Here is a 22,234-nt window from a genome sequence, read left to right on the forward strand (position 1 = left end):
ACCAGCTCCCACATACTGTAGAGCAGCCACATGTCACCTTCAGTGTCATTAACACCCAGTTAGGCGGATGCCAGTGTTATTGTAGTTCTCCGCCTTCTGCAGGAACGTGCCCTGTAGCTGTTCCCCTCCCAAACGCTGTTTCCATGCACGCATTTTAGAGGAAAGTTTACACGTGCGTTTTATTTTTTTTATTGCTGGGACCTGTATTAGGTTTTGCTTTCAGTAGCTCCAAGTAGGAATCAATAAGTTGCCTGTTTTTTTGTTCAGTGATATTTTTGGTGCTTTATTATCTTTATGTAAGATGTCCTTCATGGAACACGAGAGGAAGGGGGGGAAACAAAAAGGTCAGGAGAGGCAACAAATGGGTGAAAACCCAAGTAAAATATTCATAAAAAATTGTGTAAATTAAAAAAAAAAAAAAGTGGTTCAGGGCAATCTATGGCTTAATTTCCATGGTTTGCAAATCAAGCCATGGAAAAATAGTTTCATTTAATTATTTTTACTTACAGTCACAGCACCCATTTTTACTCCTTGGTGTTTACAGCTGCAAATAGTTGTTTTCTCCATTATTTTAGACTTTAGTGTTTTCTTTGGACTGTGTTACATTAAAACTGCATGCGTCATTTCGAGAAATGGCATTTTTCCAAACAAATCTATGATTTAAATAGTAAAATGCTCTGAGTGTGTTCAGTGTTATTAAAAAACAGCTGCAGAGTTATTTCTCAAAAAAGAAAAACTCCAGTTTTTATTTTATTTTATTTTTTTATGCATACTATTAATGCACCAAGGCAGAGCTAGAAACCCAGAAAGAAAAACATGCTAGTAGCGCACTCACTCATTTTCAACTGGGTATTTTTAAAAACCCCACCCGGTATTTTTACACCACCAATGACTCTGCAAGCGTCACACTGGGAACTATGGTTTGCTGAAAGGTTTGGCATTGTGGGAAGAGGCTGTTTGCCCCACACAGAGTTTCTGTGTTGGGTTGTTCCCTCTGGCAGCATGCCGTTGGTCAAAGAAGGCGCAGCGGGCATCACCCGTCAACAACAGTGAGCTTTGGAAATCATGGGTGGGCATAAATGCGACAGACTGGCGACCTGTCCAGGGTGAACCCCGCCTCTCGCCCGGAACGTTAGCTGGAGATAGGCACCAGCAACCCTCCCCACCCCACTAAGGGACAAGGGCATAAAGAAGATGGATGGATGGATGGATGGGGGGGGGGCATAATGCCTTGACGCTGAATGCCCTCCTTCTGTGTTGTTAACTTCAATCCTTTAATTGTAAACTGCACATAGATTGTTGCTGCTACGTATGGATGTTGTGGAAAGGTAAATTTGTTATAAAGTTGAGCATTGTGTTTTAGTGTGACACTTGTGAATTGACACAGTATGCAAAAGTAACTACAGTGACTTTCAAATGTAGTTTATGGAAGAAGACTTTCATCATGTCTAACCAGGATTTTAACTTGGTGTTCTGCAGCCAGAACCTTTTACCTTTTACAGCTGTTACACTCTGAAATAAAGAACCTTCTACAAAACTACAGGGAAATATAAAAATATTGACAAATGTTTCATTTAAAAAAAAAATACAGTTTTTTTTTTTGAGTCATTTTAAATGCTGAGTACTCTTTCACAAAGCTCCACCCTGAAGGTTCAGAGTGATATTAAAAGTGTATCTCTCAATTAGGGCTTGTATTTTGGTTCATTCAGTGGAAACAAAGTCTGATTCAGCATATAAAAAATACCATATTTTTAGAAACTACAGTATTTGAAGCACCTAAAAGAAAACTTTCTTTTGAAGCACCTAAAAGAAAACTTTTAGGTGCTTCAAAAAGTTCTTCACTATCTCTTTAGAGTTCTTTCTTTCTGTCTTTCTTTCATCTGTCACACATCCTGCACTGATCTGCTGAACAAACAGCTCACTGGTCTTTGTTTCTTGTTCTGACTCCAATTAAAGTGAATCATATATCGCTGTATAAGTTATTAACGTCCATCGTTAAAATTTGAGAAGTTTGCAAATCAATAATACATTTTAATGATCCACCCTGTATTCTACTTAAAAAAAACAAACAAACAAACAAACAAAAAACAACCTTTAAGCAGTTTTCAGTTTTCTTTCTCAGGTGTTTCCTTTTGATGGTTTATGGTGTATGAACAAAGATGCAAGAGAAATTAATTTTATGTGCCCCAGTTTCCTGAGCTACTCTAATTAGAGTTGGAAATTAACTCTTCCAGACTTGGCAACCTTCTGAGAGCACGAAGCCAATCAGTAAATGGAATGCACAACTCCCTGTCTTTGTCTCAGTGCACTGCCATGCAGAAAACCTCAAATAATGAGCATAAATTGTGATTTGTAGGTCAAGGATGCTTTGATGTCTGTAGTAGAAGTGAAGGATTTTATGCAGATTTTGGTTTTTGCACAGGCTATTTAAGTGACAGTTTTTATGTCTTGGTAAGCAAATTTTAACTATGGTTCTATAGCATGAACAAGACCGCAGTTTGACTTTACCATCTATCCATCGATCAATCCAGCCGTCCCTTTCCTTAGAGCCCCGTATTTAAAGCCTGATGACTGTAGAAATATCTGCTATGCAGCCACTGTGAACTTTAGTATTTAAACTTTAAGAAATTGCTAAAAATATACTGAAAACTCTGGAAGCCTGAGTCAGAAAAATTAAAGATTTGATTGCCCCGCTAGCCCAGAAGTCACATCAGCATCTGCATGTCCGTAATACCGTAGCATCAATTTCAAAAACCTTTTAAAGGTCTTAAATTGCTGTTTGACTTTTGTCCTCAACAGATGGCCATTTCACTGGAACTCCTCCAACATACGGTTACGACGCAGACCGAGCAGAGGAGCAGCGGCGGCACCATGACATCCTGCCGTACATTGACGATTCGCCATCATCCTCGCCGCACCTCAGTTCCAAGAGCCGCAGCAGCCGGGACACGCTCTCCTCAGGATCACTGGAGTCCTCCAAGTCGGTCAGTGTGCCATCGCGTCTTCTCATCAGTATCAGCTGACACTTTCCTTTACTTTTCCTGCAAAAGCAAACTAAAGCCAGGGTTTAAGAATACACAAATATGTTTGAAAAGGGCGAATATTTTTCACCTTCCAACTTTTCATCAGCTGAAGGTTCTCTAGGCCTATCGCTTTAAATTAAAACGTTTCTATAAAAACATGTTTTTCCACCCTGCAGCCTGACACCCAAGAAAGAAACAAATTAGCCTTCAGAGATTGACTGCTTCTGGGAGAGTATTTGGCAGAATTATTCCTCATCCCCATAACTTTACAACCATCTCTATCCTTCTTCCATTTCTCTTCCTTCTGCCTTTCTGTATTTGTAAAAATAGATACAGCGATATTTAACGTTTGACACTCTTTACAGATTATAGTGAAGATGACATATACACCAAAGAGCTGCTTTTCTTAGTTTTTTTGTGACGAAAGTAAAAATGGAAGGGTGCCACGGTTTAAAGGAATAGGTTAAAATGGCTTCTGAGCGGTGAGATCTACAGTATGTGTTGGTTGTCATGAGGATTTTTTTAGTTCATAACCTTTCAATCTTTAATACACCTGGGGAGCGTTCACAGGACACAAGAAGTGTAATAAATAGCTTACATCTGACAATAAATAGTGGTGGTTGACTTAATTGTTTGACCGGGGAACTTAGGATTCAGATTTAAGTCGTCCAAAAACATATACAACTATGGCAGCATAAATAGACCCTCTTCAATTGTACCATTGCACCTAATGGGATGTTGTTTTTTTAAATATTCATGTTAGGTAGATATTTGACTACAAACTCATATCTAATACTAGTCCTCTACTCCTTCTGCTAAAATAACAGGGTTGTTTTTTTTTTCCCATCTTCTCATATAATAGTAACTCTGATAGTTTTTCCTTCCCTAAAGTTATGTTGAAACTGATGGAGGTGCAGGAACGTCACATTTTTATAGGGAAATTACACAGGTTGTGAATTCAAGAAAAAAATCTAGTGTAGATGTGATCACATGGTAGCAAAGGTGTACTATGTTAGCAGTACCATGATGATAACATTCCCTCTAGGATCCCAGAAACATTATGTTTGGTTTTAATTGATTGTAAAAGGGGCATTACTAAGGTTCTATACTATAATTCTTCAAAGTAAATTTGCACAAGACATCAACAGGTAATGAATATTGCTCTAATCCATTTATTATTTAATGGATTTCTCTGCTACCTAATCACATAAATTGTTTGCTGGTTTCTTTCACCGCAGTTTTAGCTCCAGAGCAGCCCTCCTCTGAAAGACAGTCAAATGTATGACGCAACACTTAAACAATCCTCCCTTAACAAATTCCCAGCACAGTCAAACAGACTTTCATGGGCTGCCAGAGCAACTATCGCTTTTTATTTGCCCTTTGAAAAGTCCTCCGCAAACATCGCCCCTGTCTCATTCTTTAATTTATGTATCAGAGCGCAGACAGGCTCAATTTGGCCCAGTGTGCGCTGACGGTTTTATGATGTCACTGTGGTGACTCACCATCAGAGATGATTTGATTTTTATCAGTGGCTCCTTTTCTCTTTCCTCCTATTGTGACTTTTCCTCTCGTTAGAAAGTAAGAGGAGAATAGGGGTAACTGATCATGAAGACAGTTATATTGCTGCGAGAGTTGCAGAAGCGTAAATTAAGGACGGCTTTCTTCCTCAACCTATAAAGCAGATTTTTCATTTTATTTTTATTTTTTTTAGCTTTAAAGTTTGACTACCAGAGCTGCAACATCATAAAGCCTCTCAAATTTCACTGTTGTTGCTTCTCATATAATACTGTTGGTGAGGTCATGCCCCTGCTTGCTTTGGCTACATGAAACTTTGACATAATAACAATAAGAAATCAAATCTTTCTAGAGAATCTGGAATCTTTCATATTTCTAACTGAGGTGCAACACGGGATATTTTGGATGTAGCCAAGCAGACATGAATCACAACAGGAGTTAAATAAAAAGGAATGGCACAAATTGTTTGTGAGCAATTTGTAAAATAAAAATAAAAGCGTTAATAAAACTAATACAGGATTACTATTTATTGTTGTCTTCTCAATCTTGTTAAAACTCTGTTATGGAGCTGCCTTTTTTCTTTTTTTTTTTTTTTTCACTGATCTGTTTCTTCTACAAACCTCAGTCACCCACAAACAAGTCAGAAGCGAATCAGATCATGAGAGCTTCTTGTTTAGGTGTGTAGCTTCAGTGCCGCTCGCAGACGCATCTTTAAGCTGGTCCCAAAGACGGGCTCATTACTTGCCAGCATAATGAATAAAAGATGGAATGTCTGGGCATCTACTCAGGTCTTCTATGTTCTGTCATCTGAATGGATGAAATAATGCTGAACCTGTGTCTTTTCTTTTTATGGCGTAACCTTTTTCTCTATGTTTTCTACTTTATAAGCATTGAGGGTGATAACACATTTTTTCTCATCGTCACAGCTACTTATTTTTTATTTTTTTGTTGTTGTTTTTTTAGGTCTTCATTATGAGCTGCATTAGAGCAATAAATCCATTACATTTTATTTTAGCAACACCTCAGTTAAAAGATAGCCCAGGAAAAAAAAATATTTAAATGTATTTTTATACATACTTTCTTTATATGTGTATTTTAGTGCCTATATATAATGAGCAATGGGAACATACAATGCAGCACAGAACAATAAACAATGTTATACATAATGCAGAAGCTGTCAAAATCCATCGTCAGACTGCTGTCATGAAAGGGGGTGTAAGAGAATAATAGAGAGAAATAAGACAGGAAAAGATCACACCACTGAAGCGTAAAACCTTTAAAGATGAGGCTTTGTTACATGGCCTATAAAAAGTATTCGCTCTCTTTCTTATAGGCCATTTTACCTTTTTTATTACTTTTGCAATTCAATCATGATCAATACAATATGGCTTTTTTTTTTTTACAAAAAAAAATCAAAACAATAAAACTCTTTAATGAATACTTTTTGCAGGCTCTGTACAAGAAGAGGAACAGACTGTTTCATTGTTGTTGTTTTTAGTGTGTAGTTTGTGCTTTAAAAACTTTTAGGAAAGAAATCTATTTTCACTTTTAAATGAAATGTTAAATTGTTAAATATGTGTACTGATTTATTTGTGTGTATTTGTGGACGTTGTGATATGTGTCCAAGTTTAATGATGACTGTTTTGCAGATTGTTAGAAATAATAAAAAAAGAGTCAGTCACGAGCTTCCTCTTTATGTTGTCTTTGGACAAATATGCATGGTGTGTTTTTATGTTTGTAGGGTTAGTAATTCAGGAAAAGGAAAGAAAAAGCTAGAAGTAAAAGACGTTTCAGAATTAAGTGATAGTCCAGGGGTTCCTAAGCTGAACATGAGCTTACCAGATCACATCACAAACCTTGCAAAACCTTTGAACCATATCACTGATTTCTCTGCAGTACAAATCACAGATGTTGTTGTTGGAGCCACATGCGCTCCACTGGATTTCTTGTGGTTCATTGTATGGAGAACGATAGAACTATCTAAATCAAAATTAAAAAGATGCAATTATGAATGTCTTGCTCTAGTCAAGTAGTATTTTTTTACAAAAATTATAGTGTTGCAGGAGTTGCAACATCATAAAAAAGTGTATTTAGTCATGCTTTTAATCTGCAGGTTAACAACCTCCTATGTAACGCGGTCTATAATAATCCCAGAGGGTTTCATCATCTATTCAGCCCTTAACTGTTCCCTGAAATCTGCATCATCGTCTACTTATGCAGTGGCCATGGAAACCGGTTTCAAACCCATTTGCCCCATCATTTTAATAAATGCATGTACGCCCACAGACATCGAAGCTCTCCCCGTAAGTGTGTGCAAAAACAGTGTAGAAGGCACGGTGCGACATATTGTACCCTGTAATGTAAAGCAACAATAAGTAGCGCTATTCTTAGAAATTCTTATTGAAAGTACTGAGAAGATTTGCTTTTTTTATATATATATTATTACTATGATAATGAGAAATATTGACTTTCCTTACTTACAGCCTGAATATGCTAAAACTGATTTAAATGTCATTTTCATATAATCTTTTTTTTTTATCATTTTGCATCATATAAACTGTGACACTGTATTGCCAAATATATTTGCAACCATTAAAATATTAATTTCAGTTGTGTCAAGCACTTCCTAGCACCGAGTCATGCTAGCTGCTTCCACATACGTTTGTGAAAGAACGGGATCTCAGCAGCTTAATAAATCCCACTGTAGTGCCATGACGAGATGCAGTGGCTCCAGCTGCTAATTTTCCTTACTACTAAATGTTCAATAGTGAACTGGTGGCAGAGGCTGAGGTTTCATTAGCCTCGGCTAAGAGGTTGCTAGCTTTCTGCGGATGTAGTAGCTGCGGACCTTCAAACTTCAAATGGACTTCAGATTAACAAGAGAGTTAACAAGTTTTATAGAATGGATCGCCATCATTAAGTTCAACTTGACTGACCTGAAAAGAGTCTTGACTTCAACCTGACAGAACATCTTCTGGGTGACAAGACAGGCCTTCTTGTCCAACATCAGTGTCTAACCTCACAAATGTGCTTCTCCTTGTGGAAGCTAACCATGAAGTATTAATCTTTATGGATTAGGAATTTGATGTCGGTCAAAATCAGGTGACGATAGATCTGCGAATACATTTGGCAATATATTGCATATGCGCCGCTGAGCTAGTTTCACTATCTGTTGTTGCAGACACTAGTTTCATCTCTATTACACCTGAAATATGTTTATTCCTCCCTTTAAAAATATTGTTTTTAGAGTTTTCTATGATTATTTTGATCCTCATTTCTCCTCTTCATCATTACCTACAGAGCTGAAATCCCCCACTTCCACACTGGAGCTTGTGTCTTTCTTCTGCATGCACATATTTAGGCCCCAACCTTTTTTCTGCCATGGGAGAAACCCTGTCTGTTTGAGTTATTTCAGAGTTTTTGGTTAAACAAGACAGCCCGAGGAGTTTCTCTGTTGTTCTGTTTTCTCTCATGTCTGTGCTCCTCAGTGAGCTTTGACTCAGCTGAGGGGAATGGAGGAATGGCAAAGCAGCCTCGGATGTCTCTCTCTCTCTCTCTCTCTTTTTTTAAAGGATGTTTTTGTTTCATTGAGCATTCCTGCAGCTCCTCCATGGTTAGCCAGTAACTATAGACACTCAGAGTCTTATTCATCACCCTTTTACCATCATTGATGAATGAATTTTAGTTTATCAGTCAGGACATTTGAGGTTAATTAGATTTTTTGGTAAAAGAAAAAAAAAGTATGAAAGCAGGGTTTCATACAGTTTGGACCATATGCCATGTATTTAGGTTGTCAGGAGGCAAAACATCATTCAATTGCTTTAGAGTTGTTGCATTTTCTTTTAAGCTTTAGACATGTTTGTATTCTTCACAGACGGAGTGTGACCTTGAAAAGGGTTTGGAGATGAGAAAGTGGGTCCTGTCTGGGATCTTGGCCACAGAAGAAGCATACCTCAGCCACCTAGAGGCTCTTTTACTGGTGAGTGAAACTGCATTGCACAACATTATCGTCTCCTTAAGTAAAACTCCAGGTCACACCTTCTGAAACCAGCGACAGTGGTCATTTTTCACTCTCCTGATGTTGCCAACTTTGAGTTCAGTTGTTTCGATTTCGGCGCTTCAGACATTTCAGCAAGTTTCTGCAAACCAGTGATACATTCAAGGTGTTTTAATTGGATAATTGGATTTTCTCCTTCTCAATATGTTTCAAGGAGACTGTTTGATTCCAGTCCAGGGATAAGGAATCAAAAATTGACCTTTGACTAACTGGTTTGATTTAAACTGAACTGAATTTCTGTTTGTCTCAGCCAATGAAACCACTGAAGGCAGCTGCTACAACGTCCCAGCCTGTTCTCACAGTGGCCCAGATTGAAACCATCTTCTTCAAAGTGCCTGAGCTCTACGAAATCCACAAGGAGTTTTACGACGGACTTTTGCCCCGCGTCCAGCAGTGGAGCCACCACCAGAGGGTTGGAGACCTCTTCCAGAAACTGGTGAATACAGTCTGGGTTCCTATCAAGGGAAAATTAAAGGCTTGGTCTGTTTGTGGTTGTAGACTGTGTGCCGCTATGACAGCAGCTGAGTCCCTGGGTGTAGCTGCGTGACGTTACCCCTAATCAAAGTGACAACATTGGGCAGCCACAAAGGTTGACAGCAGCGGGAAAGGACATTCGGGGCTCTACAGTGGCATTTATGTTGCCTGGACGCCCTCCCACAGCAAACCAACAGAGCCGCGGCGGCTTTACTTACTGTAACATCTCATCAAACAGAAGGATGTCAGAAGCAGGACCTGCCAGTTAAATTTGATAAATCGGCAATAAAAGCAGATTTGATTTTTCTAGCGATCTTTTCCTCTCCGTCGTGCTTTCAAATTTGCACAAATTAAATCTGGACTGCTTTTCCTTCCCCTTTTCCGCCCAAACAGCTGCTCACTCTCTCTTTCTATGTCCTGCAGCAGTTTCTTCCAAGGATGTCAGGGCCAAATGTACAGTACAGTGGTTCTGTTTAATCATTTTCACAGCGGGTCAATTAACTCACAATGAATCATTTGTTAATACTCTGAGAACTACAGCTCCTCTCCCACTGATCTCTCCCTCACGCTCCTCGTCCAGCCGCCTCCCCAGACTGGTTTATACTCTGACGTGCTCGAGCACACAGAGGGGGGCACAGGCCTGCTCACAATGCCCCCTTTCTGCCTCAGGCAGCTGAGGCCATCACAACGCTGTGTGCTTTTTGTCTTCAAGAAGCTGCTATAAATAGGAGCTGCCTTCACCACACACACACACACACACACACACACACACACACACACACACACACACACAAACACACACACATGCAATCTTATTAATGTGTCTCTGAAGGCTGCCTTTGGGCTTTGGGTGAGAAATTTTAATTGAATTTGTATTATTTTCTAATAGGCACTTGGAAGAAATTAAAATAAAACATTTTCTTTTGCATATTTATTTTCTCTTTTTGGTTGCTTCTAAATCGGACACATTTATTTTCAGTATACGCATTTACTGTCTGTTCTGATGGTAAAGGATTACACAGTCATTACACTTGCTGGTTGAGAATGGTTCACATTTTAGCGTGCATTTAGCATGTGCTATTGTTATTTCGGTTTTATGGGTCCCAGACTGGAAGAACTCTAGTTTTTAACATACAGATCTGGTTTAGATTCAGTGCAATGAAACTTCTATGAATTCATTTTCAGAATTCAAGTAGGATGGCAACAATCACAAACTATGCTTCGAAGAACCCGTGTTTAGTCTTACTTTGACAGATCTGATTGGTATAGAGTATGAAAAAAGGAGAAAAAAGAAAAATAAAGTTGGTTCAGATGTCAAAATAACACAATGCATTTGTCCTTTACCACACTGGCAAATTGGAAACCAACATCAGCTTTCTGTTGGTCCATAGTTTATGATTTGAGCAGCCTATAGATAGTGTAAAAAGATACATGAATAGCATGATATAAGCTCTTTTAAGTTCAAAAAGAGCAAGAATTACAGTCATAAAGTAATGGATATCACAGTTATAATATTATTGTTATTGAACAATAAACAATGTCAACTTTTCTGACATGCTTTACACAGTCAAACTGTTTCTATCTTATTCCGTTTTCCGTAAAACCAAAATCATAGACCAAAAATGAAAATTAAAGGGAGCAAAGGAGGTGATGCGCGCGTCCTCGTGGGGGTGGGGACGTCCGTGAACGGATGGGAGCCGACAAGCCAAGTAGATTTTCAGGCTGCTGGAACTCTGATAGAGCTGTCTCACCATGACTCTTAAATCTGCAAAAGCTTAGGAGTCATGAGACATCAGAACGAGGAAGATGAGAGAGAGGATGAAAAGAGGAAAAGGCAGAGCGTCGCTGACAGGCTACGAGACTGAAGTGTCAGGGAGAATCGTTTGAAGGCTGAAAATAGGGCAAATTTACAGTTGTGATCCTGATCCTCCGAAACACAAGCCTCGGAGATGGGAATCTGTTAAACTAGTGTTGAATTTGTTTTATTAAAGACGAGTAAAAGAAGATGAAGCTTTTCTGTTTTAAACTGTGGCTGTGACTAGCTTTCAGTGTCAAGTTTGCTGTTGGTTGTTAGCTTGACTAAATCCCTGATATCTCTTGGACAAGTCTCGTCATCAACTTTAAAATGCCTCTTGATCTCTGGATCAAACTTACAGTAAGTGTCTCAGCTGCTTCATAGACTTCACCAATCTCCACTATTACGGCCACTTCTGGTAAAAAAAAAACAAAAAAAAAAAACAACACAATTGTTAGTCATTTTACTCCCTTGCTAATCGATATCTTTGTATTCTTGGTTGTTTTGTGCCTTAAGAAACAGACTCATCCATAATGCGATGCTGAGGGTCATTTTTCCCCCCCAAATTCAGCTCATAAAATTTGGAACAGGAGGCATTAGCCGTAATATTTCAACAGTCAAAATAAATGAGCTCTCTACGAGTAGAAGACTTTTTAGTTGATTTCCAGTAAATTAAATTATACAGGACTTATAATTTATCTGCCTAAATCATGATGACACCTAACTACAAGGGAAATAGAAAACTTGAAGTAGCTGGGTATGAAATATTTTGTTTAGTGGGAATAAACGGAACAAATCAACAAATTTGACACAGGCTGGGATGAAACAGGGGGTTTAAATTTCAAAGGTGCAAACTGACCCAGAGCCATCCAGTGACTTCCTTAGTTACCACTCTGCGGTTCTCTGCTCGTAAAAGTTTGGGGTTATTTTTCAACATCCATCCATGTTACTAAAATGACATGCTCTCCTGTATTTCCCATTTCCAGTAGGATTGAAAACCAGTTTTCCATCAGATCCGAGGGAGAAGACATTATCCTCTATTAATAGGAAGTTCCTCACCACTGCATTTAACCACTATTGTTTTAAATTTTGTGTACTTTTTAATGGGAACAGTGTTATTTCACTTACAGCTACAACTACTTGACATGCTACATGCTAGCAAGGAAGGGCAGCTTGCTAGTAGATTTGATTATGCCCCCTTTAATAATAAGCAAGATGAAGGTGTTATAGCCTCAATAGAGCCAGAAGCGTTAGCTTGTATCTTGCTACATTTAGCTGTAGCCGTAATTGAAACATATCTGTTCCTGTCTAGATGAAACGGTGCTTTCTCTCATCAGAAAAAATGTTTACAAGACATTTGAGCAACTTACAAGCCAAGGCTAAATTCAGCCATTTTCATGTAATGTCACTCGGCTGTTTTCCTAATGTTGTTTTCTGCAGTAAATTACACAGCCGCTCTAACGAATTGCAAATCCCAAGCTGAGAAATCCAAACACCTAAGCGTGTTTCTTCCATCTCTCAAAACCATTTTCTGCCCCGACTCTATGGCTACAATCCATAAGCCTTCACGCTGTCGTATGGGGATGCGGTTGTGGGATATTTGGGCGGCCCGCTCCCTCTGCAGTGGAACTGTCACGCTCTGAATTGCCCCTGCAGTAGTGCAGATTGTGTTGCCTGGGGAAAGATTATGAAAGCAGCACCTTCCTGCTTCTTGCTGCTTTACGGCGCAACAGCATTTTTGCTAAACAGCGTTTTAAATCTGTTTTAACTTGGACATAATATACAGCTTTCAGTTTTGTGGCGTATAGCTTGAAAGTTGTACAGTTGCAGTGAAAGAGTGTGTGAACTCATTGCAGATATAAAATTGAAATAAATTTTTCTGCTGTGTTCTTTTTTTTCCCCCCAGAGTTTAAAAGTTGTAGGATATTCGAAAAACAAGAATTTGGTGCACAACTTTGAATTTATTTTCAGTAATTCATTGCATTTTTTATTTTTTTTTTACTTCTAAATGCTCGAAGAGCAAAAACTCTAGTTCCATACATTAAAATGCTAAAACACTAATCTCAGTTTTGAATCGCTATTTTTAGATAAACTTACTTTTCAATTGTTTTTTTGACAAAAGGTTGTGAAACACTCTTCATGTTGCAGTCTTTCTAATTATCTGAGCTCTTATTCCTAATCATTGGACAAAATGAAGATAAATACATCTTTAAGATTTATCCCTGAAATGTGCATGAAAGGCAATTTGAAATGCTGCCCCCTGAGATCAGGTTTACAAGTAAAATTTCCTGTTCAGCATGTTCAGATGGGAAGTGCTTACATGTGTGATAAGCATTTTAAAGGTGGGGGTGTGCGCACAGGGGGTCGATCTTGACAGCTCACACAGGGCCCACCTCCGCTCCACTGTACGCTCTCCTCCCTCAGCTTTTGTTCCGAAGAATTGATCGTCCTTTTGTTCTCCGCTGAGATGAATCTCAGCTCTGGCAGACAGCGTTTGCTGGAATTTAATTTCGTCATCAAGCTTCCTAAATGTGCTATCATAGCCTCTGTTACTGCAGTCATTAATTATTCCACTCGACACAGAACAGGTCTCACTAGTTGCTATAGCAGCAAGCGTCAAGGACCACCGTAGTAAAAATGGGGTTGTTTTTGATCCGTCTGTCTTCTTTGCTGGTTGTTTTGTTCGATTATGCATTGCACGGTCTTTCAGATTCTGCTTGGCAAGAAATTACTTTCAATATGTATGTTGCTATTTCAGTTTGGCTCTTTTAAAAAAGTATATTTTAAAAATTTACTAAAAAATGTTTTTCTTTCCGTTTTTATTTTAAAATGCTAACTTTTCCTCTTCTTCTCAGGCCAGCCAGCTCGGAGTGTATCGGGCATTCCTGGACAACTATGAGCTTGCTGTCGAGACAGCGGAGAAGTGCTGCCAAGCCAACTCGCAGTTTGCTGAAATCTCTGAGGTGAGACTGACCACATGAAGTAGGCAGGTAGTGCTTAATTAAGTGGTCATCCAAAGTGTAACCGATTTGGTATTCTTTTCCCTCTTGGAGCATCAAGAAAATCCTTTGGCCCGCTTGTTTGGTCTGGACCAAAAGTGCGGTTTGCGTTCACATTGTGCTTTTTTTTTGCAAACAGACTGTAATTTGTAAACAAAGCCGCACACGTGACAGTCATTGCTCCCATTGGACATAAATGACTGGGCCTCAACAGAGCTTTGAACTGGAAAGCAAACAAACGTGGAAGTCCTGTGTGATGCATTTATGTTGTTAGAACTGCAAGGCCAGTTTTTCTACGTCAAAGCAGCCATTCAACGTGGATTTCGCAAAGTGATAACGGCGTCCTTGTGCAAACTGAATGAGACGAGATGCTCCGTTGTTCCCTGTTTAGAAAATATTTCCGTGCTGTTCCACTTAATCAAGTTCTGACAAAACTAATAGAAGACTTCTCTTGATTCATAAACTGAGGGCTTCACTTTATTGTTATAAAGTTTGACTGTTTCAGCTGCTCTTTGCACAGTTCTGTCTGAGCAGCATGCATAGTGATTCACATGACACAAACAGGGACAAATGGCCAACGTAGTTTCTTTTTCTTTTTTTCTTTTTCTTTTTCTTTTTGACCACAGTGCTACTCATGAGCTGCTCAAAAGCAAACATAATTGGAAGAATGTGTAACTCTGACTGCTGAGACCTACCTTTGATTTATTTCTTCTCCCTTTTTCCCCAACCCATAAGGATCTTTCTAGTACATAATTCTTCATCTATGTTTCATGAGGACCTGCCAGTCAGAATTTAGGCGGGCATCTACATGCCCTACATGAAATTTATCATGGAAGACTTATTAATGGTCTTAGTGATGATGCATAACTCTGAGCCATCTTAGAATGATAGTGGAGTAAAAAAAAATCTGCTGATGGTTGAATAATTAATCTGGAAGTGAATGAAGTTCATGTAATATAAGCTTACCATATTTCTGTGTTGTTAATCTACTCAGTGTTGTTTGTGCCAACTTAATTTGAGATTAGTTTTTATTTTTTTTAATCCAAACAGAACCTGAAGGTGAGGAGCCCTAAAGACTGTAAGGATACAGCCAAGAACTCCCTGGAGGGTCAGTCATATTAAAGTTACTTTAAATTATAAATCTGTCTTGTTATATAATCCATGCAGAATAAAATTTTCACTTTATTTGTGTCTAATTTTACTTCTAGCTTTACTGTATAAACCTGTGGACCGGGTGACGCGCAGCACTTTGGTGTTACATGTAAGCAAAATGACTGGAAACATACTTTATTGAAGTCACAGCTGTCTATATATTAGACACTGAGAATTCAAATTGAAATATTTTTTTTTTGTTTTTTTGATACATTATTTTTGCTCAAAGGACTTGCTCAAACACACACCCACCAGCCACCCGGACCACCCACTCCTGCAGGACGCCCTGCGGATCTCCCAGAACTTTTTGTCCAGCATCAACGAGGAGACGACGTCAAGGCGCCAGTCTCTAGCTGGGAAGAAGGGAGAGGTGAGTGTTCAGAATGCAAAGCAGTAAACTACTGTAGTACTGCTGTTTTTATCCAAAGAAACGAGCTTGGAAGGCAATAGGGAGCCGACTGTCCTGCCCAGGGATCCTTTGTCTCATGTTCTGGCGAAGTTGAAGCACAAAACAGGAACCTGACTATAAAACTGAAGCTCCCCTGCCATCTTTGCTGCTCTAAATCCTCCAAATAGTTTATAGGGGCTCGGGAAAGGCAGTTTCTTACTCAACCTCTGTGATTTGAGAGTCATTCTGTTCACATCGAATGTCTTCCTTCATCATTTGAGCATATTGTTTAAGATTAATGGTTTCTTTGATCCAAGATTGCACCGCTTTCATGTTGTCTGCTCGCCCTCGGTGTAAATGACTCATTCAAAACAGTTGTTTTCCCTTGTGCTGCAAAGTTTTAACTAGAACTTCTGTTTGTGGGCATGAATCACTGAGGGAGGATTTCAGAAATGTTTTCTGGCCTGTCGAGGGACTAACACTGCAGGATTGTGTCTGTTTTCATTCTGGTACCGCCTGCAGTCATGATGATCACAGAAACCCAGGATGTACAGATTTCTCTGCCTTCTCTAAACCTTTTCATGCATTTTCCTCTATTATATGAAATCTCCAAATTGATTACATTTTGCCTTCTTTCTGGATTTGTATTTGCTGTTTTATCAATCAGCTCAATTATTTGTTGCATTTCACCGGGTACTCTTTATACATCTAAATAATATTTACAGTGTTTGTTCCCTTTCCTTTAATGATTTTTTTTTTTTTAATCTTTGCTATTCTCCTTTACCTTTCCAGGGCCTCACAAAATTAATCATACCTTTTTTCACATTTTGTCAAGTTACAACCACAAACTTTAATGTATTTCATACAACATTTTTGTAACACAAAGTTGCATATAATTATAAAAGGAGTTAAATACCGCCTGATCCTGGAGGAAAACCTGTAGGAAGTTGCAAAGGACTCGAGAGGTGTAGGTTTGCCCTCCAGCAGGACAAAAACACCAAACATACACCCAGAACTACAGTGGAAGAGTTATATCCCAGTATGTTTATGTTTTAGAATGGCCAAGCCAAAGTCTGTAGACATAAATCCGGCTGAGAATCTGATTTTAGGAATTTAAAATAGATCTTCACTAGCGCTCTCCGCCGAACCTGACTGAACTGTTGCCATTTTTCAAAGGAGCATGGACAACCATTATGTTCTCAAGATGGAAAAAAGCTGGGCAAGACGTACCCCAAAATAATGTTCATCAAAGCATTAAGTGGATGGACCCAAGTACAAATACAAATCAGCCCCTCTCAGATATTTATTTGCAAACAATTTTGAAAACTCCGTATTGTTTTCCTTTACCTTAGGTTAAAAACTGAAGGGATAAAAAAAAAACATAAATATCGTGACAATGGTAATATTTTTGCAAAGCACCGTTTAATATGTAGGGATGTCTGTTATTTTGTGAATTGTCTGACTGATGATCATGTGCTTTAAAATGACAAATGAACATTAATGCAGTTTTTTTCTTTTTGGCTTATATAAGCTTTCCATCTTTTTTTTTTTGTTTCCCGCTCTCCTGTGGTTGAAATATCCCTTAATATTTTCTTCCACATCCCACGTTTCCCCCTAAAATAAGCCTCTATCTTTTTTAACCTACGTCAGCTAAACTCGCACCTGCCCATCTTGGGAATGATGACATCACAAACTCAACCTCCAGATGACTTTGAAGTCACCACCAGATGAGTGCACGGGAGCCACCAATCTGCAGCCTAAAGCAGAGCCCGTGTCCTTATATGGTCATAGCAGGGGTTGCCTCCATGAGACTGATTCTGTCTGTTTGCTCTGTATCTATCACTCCCCCCTCCACCCCCTCCACCCGTCTTTCGAACCAGCGCACACAGACTCGCTCAACCACCCGCCCCCCCACCGGTTTCTCCCATCCCTGGAGATGAGTTGACGCACATGAATGGATGCCCCTTGATTGATAGCCTTTGCCATACACAGTGCCTTGTAATGTGCCACCAGTCCACACTGACTGGCAGATTTCTGGTTAATTATTTATTAATGGTATATGGGAGGAGGCGAGACGCCGGCCGGGGCTCCTCCCCCCGCTCACAGGGGGGTCATTACTGCACCCTTTCCATTCACACACACTTCCCTACTCCCTGTTCCATATGTTGGAGGAACATACTCACTGGCAAACACACACACACACACACACACACACACACACACACATTTCCTTTATTATCCCTGCAGGCCTCAGTTTCCATCTCAGTCAGTTCAGGCCCCAACAGCAGCCATCAAATATTTATCATGGATACATGAAAAGAGCTCTCTGAAATCAATGGGGTTCATTATATTAAACCTCACAAAAGATAAAGTAAACAATAGGCTGGAGTTGTTGAGTTTTTTTGTTGTTGTTTGTTTCTGTTGCCACATAGAAGCTGCTGATTTTCATGTAAAAACTGTGCATTTCAAATTCTACACACATTTTCTTTTTTAAATAAATACTCAATATCCCTTTCTCTTTGCCTTAGGGTTTAAGTTGCATGTTTAGAGTCTGGAATTTTTTTTTCCCCCCTCGGTTTTATGTCGAGCTTATTTGATTTGTCAATGATAAGGAAGTTAGCCAACATGGTAGAAACCACAGAGTGTTTTTGTGTTTTTGGCTCGAAGCTAAACAATTGGAGGAGCACTGAAGGGTAATCGTTCCCGTCCGTGCATAGACACTGAGTCACTTCCAGTTTGGTCAGTGAAGGTATGATGAAACCGATGAGTACAGGTGGGCCCCCAGAGGCCCCGGCCCCACGCCATGATGAGTGGGGGTGGCGGCAAACAGGAAGCGCTTAATTAAAATGCAAATGACGGCACTCATGTCCTCGCTCTGCTTTGTTTGCCTTTCGGATGAAAATGAAAATGCTGAACTAGAAATGCACACAGTCATTTACACAATTCCACTTTTTTCCTCCACCCAGAAAAATGTCCCCCAGTCCGCACACACACACGCACACACACAAGTTCACGCACAAAAAAATCCACACACATTCACACGAGTGCAGAGGTGCCCTTTAGAGCTTATGCTCTAAAAATAAACCATCCCATTACTTGTGCGTTATGCTCTTGGTGAGGCTCCTCCAAGAGTTGGTCAATATTTAATCTGTGCAGGAGTGTTTTGTTTTTTTTTTTAATGCGACGGTCAGCTGCTGGAAAATATGGGTAAAGATGCATGTCTCTCCCTGCCTGTTAAATACTGTGGCTTCCTGTTCTCTGCACTGGAGGAATACAGCAACAGCACCTTCTAAAGTTATTCATACTATTTGAAATTTTTGGATTTTTCCAGGTCAGAACAACAGTTTTTAGTCTATTTGATTGGAGTTTTATGTAAAAGATAAACACAACGTTACATGTAGCTGTGAAGTGGAAGAAAATAATGTCCAATATCTAACTTCTGTCCTTTCTTTTAAGTGCACTAACTTTGTTTTTTTTTTATTTCACTCTTTCCTTCCTTGTGTCTTTAGTTATTTTATTTCTTGTCATTTTGTCCTTCCTTGCATTTTACCTCCCTTTCTTCTGTCCTTCCTTATGTCTTCTTTTCTTCTTGTCCTCCTTGTTTATATCCATCCTTCTTTTCCTTCACTTTTTCCTCCTTTTTTCATTCTTTAACTCTCCTTCTTTTCCGTATGTTTTCACAGATTGCACATTCAGAGCCGGCCCACTGTTATAGTGTTTGTCATAAATTCGTAGAGAACTTTAGTATTTTGTGTTTTAAACATTCTTTTAAAATTAAATTTGAATTACTTTTAAAATCAGTAAACGATAATCTGTCAGAAATAAATGGTAAATTGTCTGCCGGGGATGCCAAATGGTTTCAAGGGTTATGTAGGTTATGTGGGAAATTTGTATTGCAGGATATTTGTGGATACCATACACAGTAAAATACTTCTTGTGAAAAAGCTTAGTGAGGTACAAATGTCTGCTGAGAATCTGGTGGTGATACGAACGTGGGTTCCAACTAGACACGCAGTATGAAAGCAAGTAATCTCGAAGTTATTCATCACAGGTTATGGCTGCTTTACGTTCAATATGTGGAATTAGATTCTGTATTTTGATGATCAGTAAGTGCAGTAGAGGTGGGAATATGTTGCTGCAGTGACACACGGCTTGGTATCTACGTAGAGTAAGAAGCATCTATGTGATATTTGCTCCTCGGGGATCTCCTCTGCGGCCTCTTTCTCCTCCCTATTCCCTCTCAGACATCGTTACACGGGTTCTCTCCGTCATTTCTCCTCTTTTCCTGCATCTTAGTCATCCTTCCTCAGCCCCCTCCTTACATCATTCACAAGCTTTTCAGCTCTGACTCACAACAGAACAAACCCTCAGATGCGCAATCTTTCTTTAAAAATTTTATTGCGAGCACGTAAATGTTCTTCTTCTGTCATTAGCCTCAGCTCTACTCCAGTTTTCTCTGTCGGTGACTGACACGCTGGAGATGGGAGGAGGGGGAAAAAAAAACAAAGTAAAAAAAAGAGACGGGAGGTCACAAACACGATGACAGGGATGTAGTTGGCCCTGAGCAAACATGATGTCATGCTTCGTGGCTTTGCTGCAGGGAAGGATTGTTTACTATGGGTTTGAAGTGAGCAGGAACAGGTTGCACAGTAATAAAACTTTAGCTGTTCAAATTTGCATCCAAATTTCTGATTACATGTTTTGTGCTTTTCTTCAAACCAAAAAGCCCCTAAAGTTCCCTTCATTTGCAGACAATCAGCCGCCATGGCTCCTGTCCTATTTCCTAACGAAGAAATCTGCTTAGTGTGTTTATTATCAAGCTCTTTTTTGGTTTACTATCATATTTTTTGCAACAGCACAAAAGTAAACATCTGTCACCAAGACAAACCCTCAGATTCAAGTGAGAAAACTGCTAAATTTTCACAAGATATAAAGTCGAGAACAAACAGACTTCAATAACTGTTTTCACTCCCGATCCCACAAGTAAAACTGAGGTTAAGAGCGAATAAAATTGAGCCATTTACAACCAAACTGTGGTTTTGCATTTGCCTACTCTCCTTGTCTTTATAAAGAAATCCTTAGAAAATGACTTTACTGCCCCCTTTTGGTTAATGGCCTTATTACACATCTCATTATATAGTCTGACATCAGCGATGAGTCCTGACCCCCAGATATCGCTCTTCCTTTTTGTGAGAAACTTCTCATGATTTCTCTGCAGCGTAAACATAGACGACTCAGATTCTTTTCATAAACTGAACTGAACACAACCAGTACTCAGTCTTGCAGATTTTATTTCCATCTTACAGGCTTTATTGTATAGCTGAGTCCTTCCTGAAGCAGTCATTTCCTCATGTCTCTCTGTTTGTTTCTCTGTTCTTGCTGGTTTAATTAGAGAGAGAGTATTCAGGGTCTCGCTTAAGTATTTCCTCCAACTTCTTCATATTATGTCACATTCCAACCCCTAACCTCAGATAGAGCAAAATGAAGTACCACAAAATTGTGATGTGAAAAAAGAACTTTTTTTTTCCCCGCAGGAAATAAAAAACTGGAAAGTTTTTTTTTTTATTTGGACAGTCTTAAAGAGGGCTTCCAACTGAATTCAGAATATACTTAATTACTAAGTCTCAGTGCAAATGAGTAGGCTACAAAAAGCACAGTGTCAAAAATGAACTTATTGTTGAGAGAAAAACGCCTCAATACCACGTTGGGAGCACAGCTAACATATAGAAGACGGTGCTCCGCTCAGACAAGACCAAAGTCAAGCTTTTTAGCAAAAGACAGGTTTGGAAGAAAACACTTCACATTACCCTGAACACAACATACACATGGAGAAGACGGTATCATGCCTGGATGCTTCTCATTAGAGACATACAAGCTGTTTGAAATGAACATGGTTGGAACTAAATAATGGTCAGTCAAGAAGAATACCTGTTGGTTGCTACAAAAGTCCTAGAGTGTGGGCGAAGAACCACACACATGCAACCAAGTGACCCAGTTTCAATTTAAACCTAAATCCAATCAGAGAATCAACGGCTAGACTAAAGGAATGATGTTTAAGAACATTCTCCGTCAAATTTAACTTTACTTAGTTGTTGTGTAAAGACGAATGGCAATAAATTCAGTCGTTAGCTGTGGCCAAGATGCACTTTGAGCTTTTAAGCTGGAATGGCAATGAAAGGGGGTTCTACATTCAATTAACTTGTGGGTATTGAATATATGTACTATGTTCGTGAAAAATTGATTTCCTGTTTTGTTTCCTTCCACTTCACTTATGTGTGACTTTGTGATGGTCAACACTGAGGTTTTTTCACAAAATTTGAAAAAAAAAAACAAAACAAAAAAACAGTTTGTTGAGACATTGTACCTGACTTTTTTTTAAAAATGTATTTATTTATTTATTTTTTATTAATGCATCCCCTAGAAAATGGAGTCTCGTATGCTACCAGAATAGTGGAAGATGTCATCCTTTTTTCCCCCCTTGCTGACCCAAACTAACGCTGCTGTGTGTCGCTGCTGTAGAACCGCCAGCTGCTGAAGGACAGTTTCATGGTGGAGCTGGTGGAGGGAACCAGGAAGCTGCGGCACGTCTTCCTCTTTACTGACCTGCTGCTCTGCGCCAAGCTGAAGAAACAGATTGGAGGGTAAAGAAAACAGTTTGTCTTTGCAAAGATAGAAAAAAAACCCAAAAAACTTCACAGCTATGCACCATAACATTGACACAGATGATACAGGAGTTGGGAAAGCGACTCAGGTTTTTAATGGACCGATGCAGGTTATTCTTTCACAGCTAAATGTGCCATCGTATGGAAGTTGGTGCTATGAAACCATTTC

General features: G+C 39.2%; 1 protein-coding gene across 1 annotated transcript in view; it reads left to right on the forward strand.

Moving 5' to 3' along the window:
• The window catches only part of LOC103147575 (breakpoint cluster region protein-like), an 81,428-nt gene that overhangs the window by 48,785 nt on the left and 10,409 nt on the right, over window positions 1–22,234 (forward strand). The window contains exons 2-9 of the mRNA XM_007565990.2: window positions 2,800–2,984; window positions 8,413–8,517; window positions 8,846–9,031; window positions 13,720–13,827; window positions 14,914–14,971; window positions 15,072–15,124; window positions 15,245–15,385; window positions 21,923–22,044. Of these exons, the coding sequence (XP_007566052.1) occupies window positions 2,800–2,984; window positions 8,413–8,517; window positions 8,846–9,031; window positions 13,720–13,827; window positions 14,914–14,971; window positions 15,072–15,124; window positions 15,245–15,385; window positions 21,923–22,044 (958 nt within the window). The remainder of the gene's footprint in view (window positions 1–2,799; window positions 2,985–8,412; window positions 8,518–8,845; window positions 9,032–13,719; window positions 13,828–14,913; window positions 14,972–15,071; window positions 15,125–15,244; window positions 15,386–21,922; window positions 22,045–22,234) is intronic.

Source organism: Poecilia formosa, unplaced genomic scaffold (genome assembly GCF_000485575.1).
Source record: "Poecilia formosa unplaced genomic scaffold, Poecilia_formosa-5.1.2 Scaffold6, whole genome shotgun sequence".
Lineage (NCBI taxonomy): Eukaryota > Metazoa > Chordata > Actinopteri > Cyprinodontiformes > Poeciliidae > Poecilia > Poecilia formosa.